We start from the raw sequence: 14,873 nt of genomic DNA, 5'->3' as shown, positions 1-14,873 counted from the left end.
TACTTTACTTTACATATACTTTTACTTGAGCTATGTACAGTACTATGGTGAAATAAATGCTTCTTTCACCATTGTACATATAGCTCAAGTACAAAAGTATCGGCATCAACATGTACCTCAAGTACCAAAAGTAGAAGTACTAGAAGTAAGAAGTAGAAGTAAGTTAAAAATATGTCCAAAATCTTTTGAAAGTAGCCGATCCACAAGCTCACAATGTGTCGCATCGCGACGCATTGTGAGCTTGTAGATCGGCTAATTTCAAATGGTCAAAATGTATACAGTATAGGGTACAGTAAGGAATTGTAGTCGAGTAAAAGTACACATTTTGGTCTCTGAGATGTAGTGGAGTAGAACTAAAAGTGCTGAGAATTTGACACGCTAAAGTACAAATACCTCAAAGTTGTACTCAAGCACATGTACTTATAGTTACTTTACACCACTGTGTGCGTGTGTGTGCGTGTGTGTGCGTGTGTGTGTGTGTGTGTGTGTGTGTGGTTATGTGAGACTCTGGAGTGGAGCCAAAAAGCACACGGCTCCATGCAGCTTGGCAAAGAGAGCAGACATCGCGGGGGCCGACGGTCGGTCAGTGGTCAGCTCGTGGGTTTTTCAAACCGGCTGCGGCTGCGACGCGACGTGTCTGCGCATGTCGTTATGTGTACCGCGGCGGCGGGTGCATAAATGCGCCATGCTGCTGCCTGCATGCGGCCGGGGCCGTGCAGGTATGCTACAGTAAGCGAGAGTTTGCGAGCCCGCCCGCCCGCCCGCCCGCTCTCTTTGCGTCGTGTTCTTCTCGTGTGATTTTAGCGGTGGGAAGCCAGGGATTTTTAAGCCGTGATCTCATCCCGAGCAGGAGTGTTTTATGGCTCTTTAACGAGGCCATTGGTATTCACGGCGCGGCTGACGCGCTTGCAGAGCGATCCGCCAGAGCACCTTCCTTCTCTTCCCAGAGTGCACTTTAGACACTCACCCAGAAAAACCCCGAACCAACCGCCTCACTTTTTCCACATGGCACTAGTAGTGGTTTGTTTTACTCTGGGAGTTTATACAAATGCAAAACCGACTGGATTTTCTTCTCCTTTTTTTTTTTAACAGGGTCCATTTGGTTATACATTTGTATACCTCTCAGTAGTTAGAAATTGATACGTCAGGCACGGAGGGTTTTTATACTGTGTGCGCTGCACGGAGCGGAGCGGAGGAGAAAGAAATAAAGCAAATGAGGTAAATGTTTACTCTGGATCTGTGGCTTCCTGCTGGGTCTGTGGTTGGAGACACTGGGGCGGGGGGGGAGGGGAGTGATCTTTACACAGTGGATTATAACCTCAAGAGAACTGCACTTTTTATTTTGCAGAGCGTTGGCCCCGGTGGGCGTGGTTATATGCCTAAACCTAGCTCTAACCGCAACCTCACAAACACTATGACCTGGGGACTTTCAGACCGTTAGTCTGACCCGTGCTGCGGGTTACAAATCACCCGTGCTGTGGGTTACAAATCACCCGTTCTGCGGCGGACCGCATGACCCTCTTCGCTCTCTCACCTGTCTTTGAAGAAGCGGCGGAAGCCGAACGCCACCAGCTTGAAGACCGACTCCAGGACGAAGATGAGCGTGAAGATGTAGTTGCAGATCTTGAGCGCCTCGCTCAGCCTCTGGAGATCGGAGAAGACATTTAAGAAAAGAAAAACAATGATGAGAAAGAACACGGGGCTGATGGAGCTCGTTAATTTGCATCGATAACGAGCACCTTGTTATCGAACAGGCTTATCAAGCCTGGTTCTTATCAGTCGTTTTGTATGGCTGTGGCAAAAACATAACTTTGACAAAAATGTCCACCACTTGCTTTTGATTGATTGATTGAATGATTGAAGTATGTATTAACAGTTTGCAAAATTACAGTACAATTCAAGCACAACCCAATACAAAAACGTAACTGTGAGTGGACGACACCATAAAGCATTACACTCGTTTACAACGGGGTCCACCGTTTTCAATTCATCATAACATTTAGAGACGTACAAAATAGACACTTTGTACACTATATCCACTATATAGCCAAAAACAGGAAATCATCATAAAGTCAAACAAGCACTGAGCTCCAGGGTGCAGATATGGCCATTTCCTTTCCGTCTCCACGTGGAATTTTGTCCCGCGTCTGACCTAGAAACAGCTACTGTGAAGTCTGTGATACATCACAGAAAAATAACCTCGTTATTTCACATAATAGAGCGTTCCCACCCCCTCACCTCTCCTACTTTCTTAGTGATAAGGCCAGAATAATAAATGGCAGCCCTTTCTTTTCTTTCTTTTTTTCTTTACCCATAGGAGAATTCACTAATACGGAAGAAAAATGGAGAGGGAAAATAAGCCAAGTCCGCGGGGGATTTCAGTCAAATCTATCTGTTGGCCACCCACTCAGCTCAGGCTGCAAACTACATCCACTCACCAGCCTTTTATTTCATTACCTTTATCTCATCCAGCTGTGTCATTCCCATTCCACCAAGAGGGCACGTTCAAAAGAGTCAAAAGATGTCTGGCATCAAAGCATCGGTGATAGTCAATATTGTCAAGGATATCTCCTACTGAATGTACCTGTACTGTAATAACAATCTCCCCTGTGTTTGGACCAAGTGACATGATATTACACATAGTAATAGTTCTTACTATAACGTACACAACCTCTCCTCAAAATGTTCTGCCATTTTCAAAAGGTTTTCATCGTGTGTTTCACTATAGCTAGTTCAGTTGATGGTGGGAGCTACACCCACCATTTCCTGTGAATTTAAGTGCGTGCCCCTAAGCCGTCAGAAATGGTGCCCCGTGATGGATGGAATTAATTCAAAGGTACATCAACAGATAAGAGAGAATTAACTTCAGATATAGATACCAGTGGGCTACATAATCTAGACGAGAATGCCAATTGATTTTTATAATGAATTATATGGAAATGACTTCAAATTAGAACGTTCTTTTTTTGGCCTACTAGGCAGTTTGTGAGATAAGCCTCAGACACAACGGTAAGGCCCTCTACTATGTGTCCTCATGGTGGCCAAAGTTGAACGGCAGAGAGAGAGAGAGGCTATCTGGGGAACAGAAGGTTCAATCAAGGCTTTGTACTGATTAAGTAAATAAGCATCTATCATATTCTATGATCTTATCAATGTTCATATCTTGCTCAATACTGAGAGTGTAGATTTGTACTGATTGACTCAAGTGTAGTTAGTATAACCTTGTGTCCCCAACCCCCCGCAAAACGGTGTCTGGCACCCCTGAATAAAACCCAAATTATGTGGTGTGTGCCCCTTTTCAAATTCCGGCCCCCGTGCCCCTCCAAATCCCTGTGCACGTCCCTGTATTCATGAATTGATTATTTAATATCCTGGCAGTCAATGTGTCAAACTGCTCAACGAAACATGATGCTCTGATGAAGGCTCATATAGCCCAAGCTTATACGATTGCACGTTCCTTTTCGGTCACTTATACGATGGCCTCGCGTGGCTCAAGGCCACCAGAGACGGCGCGGCCTCCGTCACGGTCACAAAAAGCAAGCGCTCCCGATAACGTGTCAGGAGTTTCACTTCCGCGTGCAGTCCTAGTATGTCTGATCATCACATATTATTGGCTCTCTTTCCAGGCTTCTGATCACGGACATAATTCTTGATTTAAGCAATATCACACGAGAGCGTGTGGGTTAACGTGATTATTGCCACGACAGTGATGCGGTCAGGAACGAGACGAAGTCGAGGTCCGCAAGCATCACTGAAGTTATACAACAGTTACCCTTAAAACTAAGAAAATCGCTGAAAAAATAATAATCTTTTAATGACAGATTTAGTCACTACGACACACAAATGTCCCAAGAAACTATCTAGCCTATAGCCACCGAGTTTGCTATAGCACTCTGGGAGAACAGAGCAGCCTAAATTCTTTGTTTCGATTATAGGTGGTGAATGGTGCTGGTTTAACCCATTCTGGGCGGCAACCCCTTTTTCTGTTAGCATCATGTTATGCTTTAGCCATTGAAAAATAGCAGATCTACAAGCTCGTAGCGCGCCACCGAGTGGCGCGCTATACGAGCTCGTAGGTCTGCTATTTTTAGAAAAATCGAAGAAAACGACTGACACAAGAAACATAGCTTTTTCAGAAAACCGTCATTTTTCAAACAGACATTTTTTTTTAGAATCTGATCTCAGGGGGTCAGAATGGGTTATAACCGCACGGCTATAATAGGGCCGTTTCAACCAATCGCGATTGCTTTCCTTCGAAACGACCCGTGGTATATAACATAGGGCCGACGGAACGTCGCGGGAAGCGCGCCGTGCGTGCGTCGTCGTCTCTCATATAGCATAATAATACCTTGGGCTGCTGGTAGTGCTCCATGGACATGGTGATGACGTTGAGGCCGATGACGATGGTGATGAACAGGTCCAGGTACTGGCTGGTGCACATGCGGTGGATGAGGAGGCGCGTCGGGGAGTAGTCCGAGTAGTACGGCTTGCTCTGAGCTTCTGTTGGAAGTTGGGGTGGAAGCGGGGGGGGGGGGGGGGGGGGGAGGGAGGGGGGGGAGGGATGCCGTAGTATAGAGGGACGGGGAGTATAATATAGGAGGGGGGGGTCGTGAAACGAGTGAGACCGGGAGCAGAGAGAGAGAACGTGGCGCCCGCAGACAGCACTGCAATGCAATGCAATGCAATGCACACACACACACACACACGCCCATTATACACTCGCTCGGCAGGGTGTAAGGAAGAACAGGCAATACCAACAGATGTGGAGTTAAATATATATATATAGAGAACGAGAGAGAGAGAGAGAACACTGGGGAAAAACTGAGAGAGGCAGAGGAGACAGATGCAAGAGAGAGGAGAGCTAATACAGAGAGAGAGAGAGAGAGAGAGAGAGAGAGAGAGTACCCCCGTGGTCGCTAGTCATCATGACTAATCAAATCAGATCTCCTCCTTTCCAGCAACACTTATTTGAATGAAGTTACCCTAGAGAGTGTGTGTGTGCGTGTGTGTGTGCGTGCGTGCGTGCGGTGTTGATAGAGGAGGAGGAGGAGCCTGTTCCGATGTTTTTAGACTAGGCCCTGCAGGGCGATATTATAGCTCTGCTATTTCGGAGCTATAGCTCTCTCTCTCTCTCCCTTCTTCTTCTTCTCTCCTCCTCATCATCTCTTCCTTTGACGGCCGACGTGCATCTCCACCTCTCTCCTCTGTCTCGCTCTTTGAAAAGACACATCGAAGTCATCATAACGCCTCACTTCCACATGGGAGACACACATACCGTTGTTAGTCTGCCCTCCATCCATCCATCCATCCATGATGAATAGATGTATGGCGGGAGCGAGGGAAGGACATATAAGGATGGATGAATAAGAGAGAGAGAGAGAGTGTGAGAGGGAGGGAGGAGGCTCCCACCACCACGTATATAAAGTATCACCATACTGTACAGTGTACATACAGTATATATATCTATCCATAATGGCCTGAGCAGTTAAGTGGAGAGATTGGGTCATAGGAGGGACACACACCGATAACGGCCATTCCTCTGGGGCCAGTTGAGTGATCCCTCCCTGGCCAATTAGCCCACACCGTATAGGTACAGCACTTCTGCTGCTGTGCTGAGCGGTGTCGACGAGTCCCAAGAGACCAGGGTGTGTGTGTGTGTGCGTGTGTGCGCGCACGTGTGTGTGTGTGTGTGTGTGTGTGTACGCGTGCATGCGCGTCTCCATGCAGCAGTGCTATTATATACAGGACCTTTATACTTCTACACGAGGGAATGGTAGAGAGAGAGAGAGACGAGTAAGCGGAATCAGTTAAGAGCACAGCTTTATCAACCCATCCCTGTGTCTTATCTGTGCCTTTGGGGGAGGATATCAAGCATTATCTTTTTTGGAGATATATTTATAGGCAATATAAGGACGCGCAACGGCTTATATGGCGTATATATATGCCGCTGCAGGGGACAGTTTCCAAAGAATATATGTTTATGTGTCTGCCTGGGGATGTTCATTTTAAACGTGAAATCTGAAAGTGCACTGTTCCATTTGTTATCTTTTTTAGACCACAGAGGTACTCAACTATTGATGAGTTTTGTCGAGATTCTGCAACAGCAAATATTGGCTTCTTTGTGCTGACCTGGAGTCAACTCCCAACTCGCTTAATACTTTGAAAGTAAAACTTTACAAATCCTGTTTATTTTATTTATTTAACGCTTGTTGAAACTGGAAGTCCCAAATGATTAAATTCACTTTTTTCTTTCCCCGAGCGTGAGCTGGCCAAGATTACGCACTACTATTATACGGTCGCACGAATGATAGAAAAGAGTGTAAAAAAAAAAGCAGACTAGGGACAACAGATACACAACGGTGCTCTTTTCAATAATGAGGACTTTGAACTCTCCCAGGGAGACTAAATTATTAAGTTGTTGTCTGTTCTGGAGGTTATTCCACCGGGGCAGAGAAACGGGAGAAAAAGTTTCTCTTCCAAGTTCTGGGCAAAAGGCTATACCTGGTGGAGCAGAAGTCCATATCATAACGGCTGTTATTGGGTGATAAGACATCACACAGTTTGGCCTGCAGTATGACTTTAGCAAATAATAATAAATATATACAAACGCTGCTGTCTCCTTAGGCTATGAGGCCCGAACCGCACCAATGATTTGCCATGCAGCTCCTTTGCAACCAAACAGTTGCAAGGAGTTTCAAGGATTTCGCATTTGGTGCGGTTTGGGCCTTTAACCCATTCTGACCTGAGATCAGATTCATATGAGGTTTCCCACATGGACACACACTGGTCTGATTAACCCATTCTGACCTGAGATCAGATTCTAAAAATGTCAGTCGTTCTTCGATTTTTCAAAAAATAGCAGACCTACAAGCTCGTAGCGCGCCACTCGGTGGCGCGCTATGAGCTTGTAGATCTGCTATTTTTCAATAGCTAAAGCATAACATGATGCTAACACCAAAAGGGGTTCCCGGTCAGAATGGGTTAATGAAGACCAGAAAACAATTGTGATGTGAATAATGGGACGGTTAAATTGCATGTACAAAAGTTACATAACTCTATATGTAACTGTATGTAAATAATGTTCTGGAACACGTTAGGACATGGATGGGCAATTATTTTTTCCCAAGGGGCCAAATGAGAAACAGAAAATATTGTGGACGGGCCGGGGCCAAAAGGCTGAACTCAATTCTGCATAATTCTAATTTTATATTTCCACATACAAAGCAGTGAATGGCATCGTTTTGACAAGCTGGTAAGAGTATACAGTATGTTATTATTATTATCTCTGACTTCAGTAAATAAATAAAAACTTAGTAGTCCATATTTTGTTAAAACCTCTGCATTTTTTTTTTGTTGGCATGAGCGGATTTTTGAGAAGTGACAGGGAAGGTAACCGGTTGTCAATCACATGCACTTAATTCACGGCAAGGAAACAGATTGCGTGTGTACGTGAATAAACAGGCTTCAAAATCAACGTAATGCAGTTTTTAGTCCACAGACCACACATAGGGTAAAATTAGAAAGTACGTTTTTATTTTCTAAATTTCCAAGTAACCGGTCAGAGTCAGCCAAAGGGCCGTGTTTGGCACCCGGGGCCGCGTATAATGCCCAGGTCTGCTTTATAGAACATTGTCTGAACAAGTACTGTTTTCCTGACGAATTAACGTTTCAAAAATGACCATGCACCGTCCGTGACACATGGCGAGCATGCACTGTACAGAGTAATCTAGTAAGAGAGTATAGCGACACTATAGCGTTGACTCCCATTGTAACAATGGCATGCGGAAGAAGTGCTCATTCTATCTCAATGGGATATAGTTCCAATGTTTGGAACTATAGCCCATATAGGCGCCCGCTTTGCGGGGGAGATCAAAGCGTGTCGCCACTCTCTTACCGGATTACTCTGGCACTGTAGATCTGCAATTTTTTTTAAAGTATCATTGGCATTAGCAGTGCAGAGGTCCCTGAATGCCAGTATGTAACAACCTATCTAATTCCGGTTCCCCGAGTTCCTACGAGTTCCGCCCGGTAAAAAAAAAAAGACAATTGGTTTTGAAAGTCTAAAAAACATTTTTCACCAACCGTTAAGCTTCAGGATTCAAATAAAAAAAAGGTAACAAATCGTTGCCTTTCAAATGCGCCGGCGATAATTGCTTTTCTCGTATCTTGGCTTATACAGCGTTTGCGTGACGTTTCCTTAAAGAAAGTGACAGTTCCACTTGTCATGCTTTTTTTCTCTGCATCATAATGTGTGAATGGGGTTTGCGAGGAAGCAAGCATATGGTCCGCCCACGCAGACGCTGATAACGCAGGTTGGGGAAGTGTCTGAGTGGCTGAGCCTGCATTGGCCTCACAGTCACATATTGAGCGCCGCGCGGTATATCGCAGCTGCCTGGGGGAGTTCCATCATGACATTCTTTTTATTGTGTTACGAGGATAAAAAGGGACATGTAACGTGTCGTTTAATGGCCATGAAAAGCCGGGGAAAGCAATCTGTGTCATTTTTTTAGATTTAAGCCAAAATAAGCATTATTTTAGACTTTGGCTATATTGAAAAAATAGCAGATCATTGTGATCGTGAACATTTTGTGCAAATCTCTGGGGCTCCCTGGAACAAGATGTTTTGAGCTGGGGGTCGGCAGCCCAAATACATATCATTTTTTTGGGGGGGGGGGGGGGGGGGGTCGGGTCGTTGACATGAAAAAGTTTGAGAACCACAGTTTTTTTTGTCTGAAAACTGTTTAGGATTTAGAAGACATATAGATAGTATAGATTCGTCTCAACCCATTCTGGGCGGGAACCCCTTTTGGTGTTTTAACTAAGCATTATGTTATACTTTAGCTATATTGACAAATAGCAGATCTACAAGCTCATAGCGCGCTACGAGCTTGTAGGTCCTGCTATTTTTTATTTATCGTGAAAATGCGGCACAAATATTTGAACATATTCTTTCAGAAGACTTTTTTTATTTATTTTGACTTCGGGCCTAAATGAGTTAATCGGTTATCATTCCACCGGTTATACTTCCTGTCTGCAGGTGCAATGGGCAGCTAGACACACTGAGACAGACAGAGGCACGCATGCACGTGTGTGTGTGTGTGTGTGTGTGTGTGTGTGTGTGCGTGTGTGTGTGTGTGTGTGCGCGCGCGCTCGTGTAAGTTACACATTAAAATGTAGGCCCATAACCAGTAACGATGCAGTATATCGTGCGGACAGTAAACCCAACCGTGCGGACGAGGAGGACAGTAAAACTATTCGCTTAAAAACCAAAAACCCTTCGCTCGCGGGCCAGTATGTCCCAGTGTTTATGGTTCAAATGAAAAGGGATCGCGGGGGTCGTGTATAGAACGTGAAATTCTAAAGTGGGACAAACGGAACGATAATTATCACAGGGGGGTATAGTTCAAAAAAAGGTTTAATTGAGGAAGTAAAATATAACCGACGGGAGAACGAGAGCGAGAAACAAGCCCCGAATTGCATCACACTGCCTGTGTTTTCTCCTGTGCGGAGGAGGAGGAGGAGGAGGAGTGAGCGTAGCCAGCAGCGCTGCTTTGATGAGGAACGGAGCTCTCTCTCTCTCTATCTGCTCCCATAACATATAAGAACACACACAGTGTGATGTCTACGTTACGTCACACCCGAGCCTGCATGGGAGTCAGGGGCTGCCGTCGTCAGCCTTCTGTCTGACGTGAGAGAGAGTTATATAGCTATGATAATAACCCATGAAGACCGGGACAGCGTCAACACAAAAGTCTCATCTTAGCTTTGAGCTAAAGAAAAATAGCGATATTTTATACTTTGGCTATTCAACAACAAAAAAAAATGCTCGTGTCTATTTTGCCCTTTTGTGCAAAACATATATATATTATATTCTTTAAAAGCTTTTTTTTTTTTTAAATCTCAAATCTTTGCCTGCATGGAGCTAAATATTTTGAGAAGGCCACGGGTCAGGCCCACGGCCTGATACATGTCATTTTTAGGGGGTTCTTGACATGAAGAAGTTTGAGAACCAGACTGACTTAACCTTTTTCAGAAAACTGTGAATCTGCATGAGGTCTTAATGGGTTAACTGTAGACCTCATTCATCTCTCTCTCTCTCCACCTCTACAGTTCCAAAACATGTCTTCCTCCTCCTGTGATCTGGTGATATGCTACTGTAAAGGTGAGGCCTCCTCTCTCTCTCTCTCTCTCTCTCTCTCTCTCTCGGCTGTTACACACAATCTTGTGGCAACAGAAATTGGGCTCAGAAATACCAATGCGGCAACAGGTCATGAACCAAACAGGTCACCATGCATACGGTCATGATACCTGCTGGCCTGCGTCTCCATAACCCAATCCCGTCACCGGGGATATAAACACATTGCATGCACATATATTTCATTGCGTTGGAGGTCTTAGCTCTAGCCTTATAGTTATAGCACTTCTTTAAATTCTTTAAATATAGTGTCGGGGGCATGACATTTCAATGTTTTGGTATAACTGTAAATCCGGAAGTTCATGAACTGTTTCAGCCCGGCGGGGACCAAAGTGGATTAAAATTGTAGCCCGCCCCCACGCTCCTCTCAAGCAGAGACATGAGAGAAAGAGAAGTCGCTGATTTTTTTTGTGGAATCCGAACAAACAACCGTTCAATAAACAGAAACACCCCCGAGCTATATATATACAACTGATCCTATAAGGAGAATCTAAAACCCCCAACGTGATCACCACCTGACATCCGTTTTTCCGAGGAATAGAAAAGGTTGTTAGTGAGAAGACAACAGAGGCGACAAGATTCCCCCTCCCTCCCTCCCTCCCTCCCTCCCATGTCCAAAAACAACGCCCGGAGGCCTCGTTTATCCTTCCTGTGTACTCACCTTGTACTCACCTCAGAATCAGAATGATTGGGGGGGTGGGGGACCCCAGGGGGGGGGGCATGGGTAAGGATACGGATTTGAGGATAGGGGGGGCGGGCGCCGCACCAGGAGTTGTTTTTGGAACGTGCGCCACTCTCAAAAAAACATAATAAATACATTTCCGAGGCGGTCTTGGTTGGGAAATACAGACACAGTAAATTCCCCCCTACCCCGGTGGGGTTTTTTTAGGGGGGGGGGGGGGGGCGCCACCCGGTGAGCGGAAAGAAGCCCCACATCATGGTATATAGTATCACCGTGATTGAACTGTGATTGAACGGTGGTGGTGGTGGGTGGTTGTGGTGGTGGTCGGGGCTGGACTGGATATGTATATGGTTCAGTATGTGGATATGTGGACACAGAGTGGATGTGGTGTGGGCGTTGGTCCGTGAAAGACCCCTTTTATATGCTTTCCAAATGAAACAGAGCTCGAACCATGAACCTTTTCCAGAGATGGTATATAATATACACAGCGAGGTTATGAGTGTCACATATACATAAGATGTGTTGGAACGGGGTCAGGCGGGCGGTGGGGTCGCTGCGCCCCGTGTGTGCCTGGCCATGGCTGTGTGATGTGATCGCACGTATGAGTCAGAGCTGGATGTTCTCATGGGGGCGATGGCAGGGGGGGGGGGGGGTATGAGTGGCGATGAGATTTAACGCATATATGGACTACAATTGTAGATGATGTGGGGAAAAAGAGATTTTTTTTGTTGTTGTCCAAAACAGAATGGCTGCAAAAGGAAGAGCGCGGTGGTATAACGGTCCCTAAAAAGCAGCCACAGTTGCATAATGGATCGAGTGAGGGGTGGAGGAGAATGGAGATATGGGCCGACAGTACACAAGGCATGGTTATATATATATAGGGGTTAGTCTTGCATGGTTTGGGCTGCTGAGGCTGCTTTTATAGGAACCCGTTCCTGCAAAATGGTCAATGGGCTTAGTAGTAGTAAAAAAGCACTGACGAGTCAATGTCTGCTGGACAAAAAAAAATGTTATAGGAGCGCCGCCAACGTATATATATATACCGTTATACAGCTTTTTTTTTCAAATCTACTATAAGAAGCCAAGACGGAGACCCAAGTGTTTCAACGGTTTGACACCTTTAACGGAGCCTGGCCGCGAGCCTATTACCCATCCCCATTTTTTTAATGGAAGTTGGACAAATGCACACTAAAGAAAAGCAGCATGGATAATGTTAAAGGCAAATCGCAATGATATAGATCATCGCGTCTGGGTTCTGCGGGAACGGCACATGCACGTCCTTGAAGAATCGACTGGTGGGAACAGCACAGGCTCTCATATGGGGGACCTCAGAACGGCAACGTTATAGTGAAGTCAAACCGTTTAAAAAACAACCATTTGGCTCTCCGGGGCTACTTCAGGGAGCCAGCAAACACTGAGTCAAAAGCAAACAACAACCATCAAAGGGAAACAGTAAAAAAAAGAAAGGATAAAGGAATTTAAACAAAAAGGTAATTCAGCTGGATTTCCCAAATGCTCTGCTGCCTCGCTTCGGCAACAAAAGAGAAGAGACAGGAGGAGACGGAAGAGAGAGAAATGGATCTGAATCGCAAGACGGGAAGGCATAAAGGATGAGCAGCAGGGCACATTGAGGAGTCCAGAAGAAGAAAAAGGGACAGAAATAAGAAACCATGACATTGCATAAAACAAAATGAGCGAGCATGAGGATTATATAGGGCTGGGCAATTAACCCAAAATATATCCAATTAACCCAAAATATATCCAAATTAACCCAAAATATATCCAAACCGACGTTTACAACCGAGAACGAGCTTAGTCGTCCCATGGATACATTTAGAAGCAGGTTTATATATTTTATTTTGTATTTCTTATATCAACAAATTGACAAAAACAATTCGAATATATTTTTTTAGTTTTTTAAATAATTGACTAGTCTGATTAAGCGTTATAGCAAAAATAGCCAATCTCCAACCTCACTATGTGTTACAACGTGAGCTTGTTGATCTGCTATTTTCACAATAGATTCTAATATTATTAATCAAAATAATAATAATATTGTGATATAGATTTGAAGTCATATCGCCCAGCCCTATGCCCTCTCTCTGACGTTCACACACGCACACGCGCAACGCACACAGACACACAAACGCACGCACAAGCATACACGCGCACACACATGCACGCGCACACACACTGTGCTGGTTCACACGGTAGACTTACACACCTCTTTCTGAGTCTTATATTTGAGCAGGATGTATAGCGACTGAAATGGAAGGGGGAGGGGGGGAGGGGTGGGCGGGGCTGAATGGTGAAGGCAAGCGATTGATTGGATCGTGTGTGTGAGTGGAAAGGCAGGGGAGGGACACGGACGGGGACCACAGGAATATATATATATATATAGCAATGATGGGCGCGTTTACTGTAACAGATCACATGGCCGATGAGAAGCACTAGAACAGCGTAATGGTAGAAAAAAAACACAGAACAACATTATCTCCACCTGTTTTTGGACAGAACGTTTCTCCACAGTGCTGTCCGGGGGTGGAACAGCCTATATACCAGAGCATGTAGTTGACTTAAGCAATATCACTGCACGAGAGAGGTGTGCGTTACTGTCATTAATGGCACGCAAGAACGAGCCGAAGGCGAGTTCTGTAAGCAGCGCAGACGTGCCATTAATGACAGTAACGCACATACAGTAACCTCGAGTGTAATATTGCGATTATACAACACCTTAAAACTTAAAACTAAGCCCAAAAAAAAAACATATATTCTTTTAATGACAGATGAAGCCACTACGACCACAAATGTCCAAAGAAACTAGCCTATAGCCACCGAGTCTGCTGCGCTCTGGGAGGAGAACAACACGGCTGAATTCTTTGTTTTAATTATAGATGCCGGTTTGAAGCACGGCTTAGAAGGCTGTTTCAACCAATCAGATTGCCTCCTCGGAAACGACCCGTTGTACAATCCACCACAGACCAATGAATGGCCTTCGAGCCTTTAAACGCAGAGATCACATAGACATCTATATCCTGACCTGACCACACCCCTCACACACTGACTGTTGAAGCGGCAGTGAACACAGTTCATAGACATTATCCTGACCACACCCCTCACATACTGACTGTTGAAGCGGCAGTGAACACAGTTCATAGACATTATCCTGACCACACCCCTCACACAGAAGCTGCGTATGATTGGCCAATGGATATCTAAAAAAAATATATATATCAACTGTATAATCAGTGGTGGAAAAAGTAGAAGGAAAAGTAGCCTATATTGGAAATTGGAAATACACCAGTGTAGGCCTATATACAGTACACAAATAAATAAATATACCTCACAATTGTACAGTATACTTGTAAGTAAATGTACTTTCCACCACTGACTAATGCAATCGACCGGTCTCTCTCTCCTCCTAATAATGAATTGCAGCGCTTTTCCAAGTGCTCAAAGCGCTTCTTTTCCAAGTGCTCAAAGCGCTTGACAACAGTCCGTTCACTCATACGTCGGGAGGTGAAGCGGGCCAAACAGTCGACGCCAGCATCCACACGTCCCACATCGTTCACACACCGACGGTGGCGAGCTCACACCGACTGGGTATTCGAACCGCCGAACCCAGGGATCAATGGGCGACCTGCTCTATACCTCGTGAGCCACAGCCGCTCCTATATAGTTCCACTACTACTATGACACACCACCTGGTTTTACTACACAGTACACACACACACACACACACGCGCGTGTTTGATGTTGTGCACTCGGCCGTGCGCTGACATGGCAATTGGGGCCACGTCCAAGGCACACTGGACACGATACAGTACAAGCACTTATACGTGCTGAAGGCTATGCAGTGGAATGGCCAATACACACACACACACACACACACACACACACACACACACACACAATCAATATACAGTGTAATGGCCAATACACACACGCACACACACACACACACACACACACACACACACACACACACACACACAC

The 14,873-nt window shown here is 45.2% G+C and overlaps 1 protein-coding gene across 1 annotated transcript in view; it reads right to left on the bottom strand.

Moving 5' to 3' along the window:
* Positions 1–14,873, bottom strand: part of LOC308332730 (voltage-dependent T-type calcium channel subunit alpha-1G-like) — a 109,166-nt gene that overhangs the window by 32,269 nt on the left and 62,024 nt on the right. Inside the window, 2 exon segments of the mRNA XM_080788768.1 lie at positions 1,535–1,644; positions 4,349–4,500. Of these exon segments, the coding sequence (XP_080644894.1) occupies positions 1,535–1,644; positions 4,349–4,500 (262 nt within the window).

This window comes from Protomyctophum bolini, assembly GCF_963924005.1.
Source record: "Protomyctophum bolini genome assembly, chromosome: 18".
Classification (NCBI taxonomy): domain Eukaryota; kingdom Metazoa; phylum Chordata; class Actinopteri; order Myctophiformes; family Myctophidae; genus Protomyctophum; species Protomyctophum bolini.
Note: the sequence above shows the minus strand (reverse complement) of the source record. Positions and strands in the feature narration are given on the sequence as shown.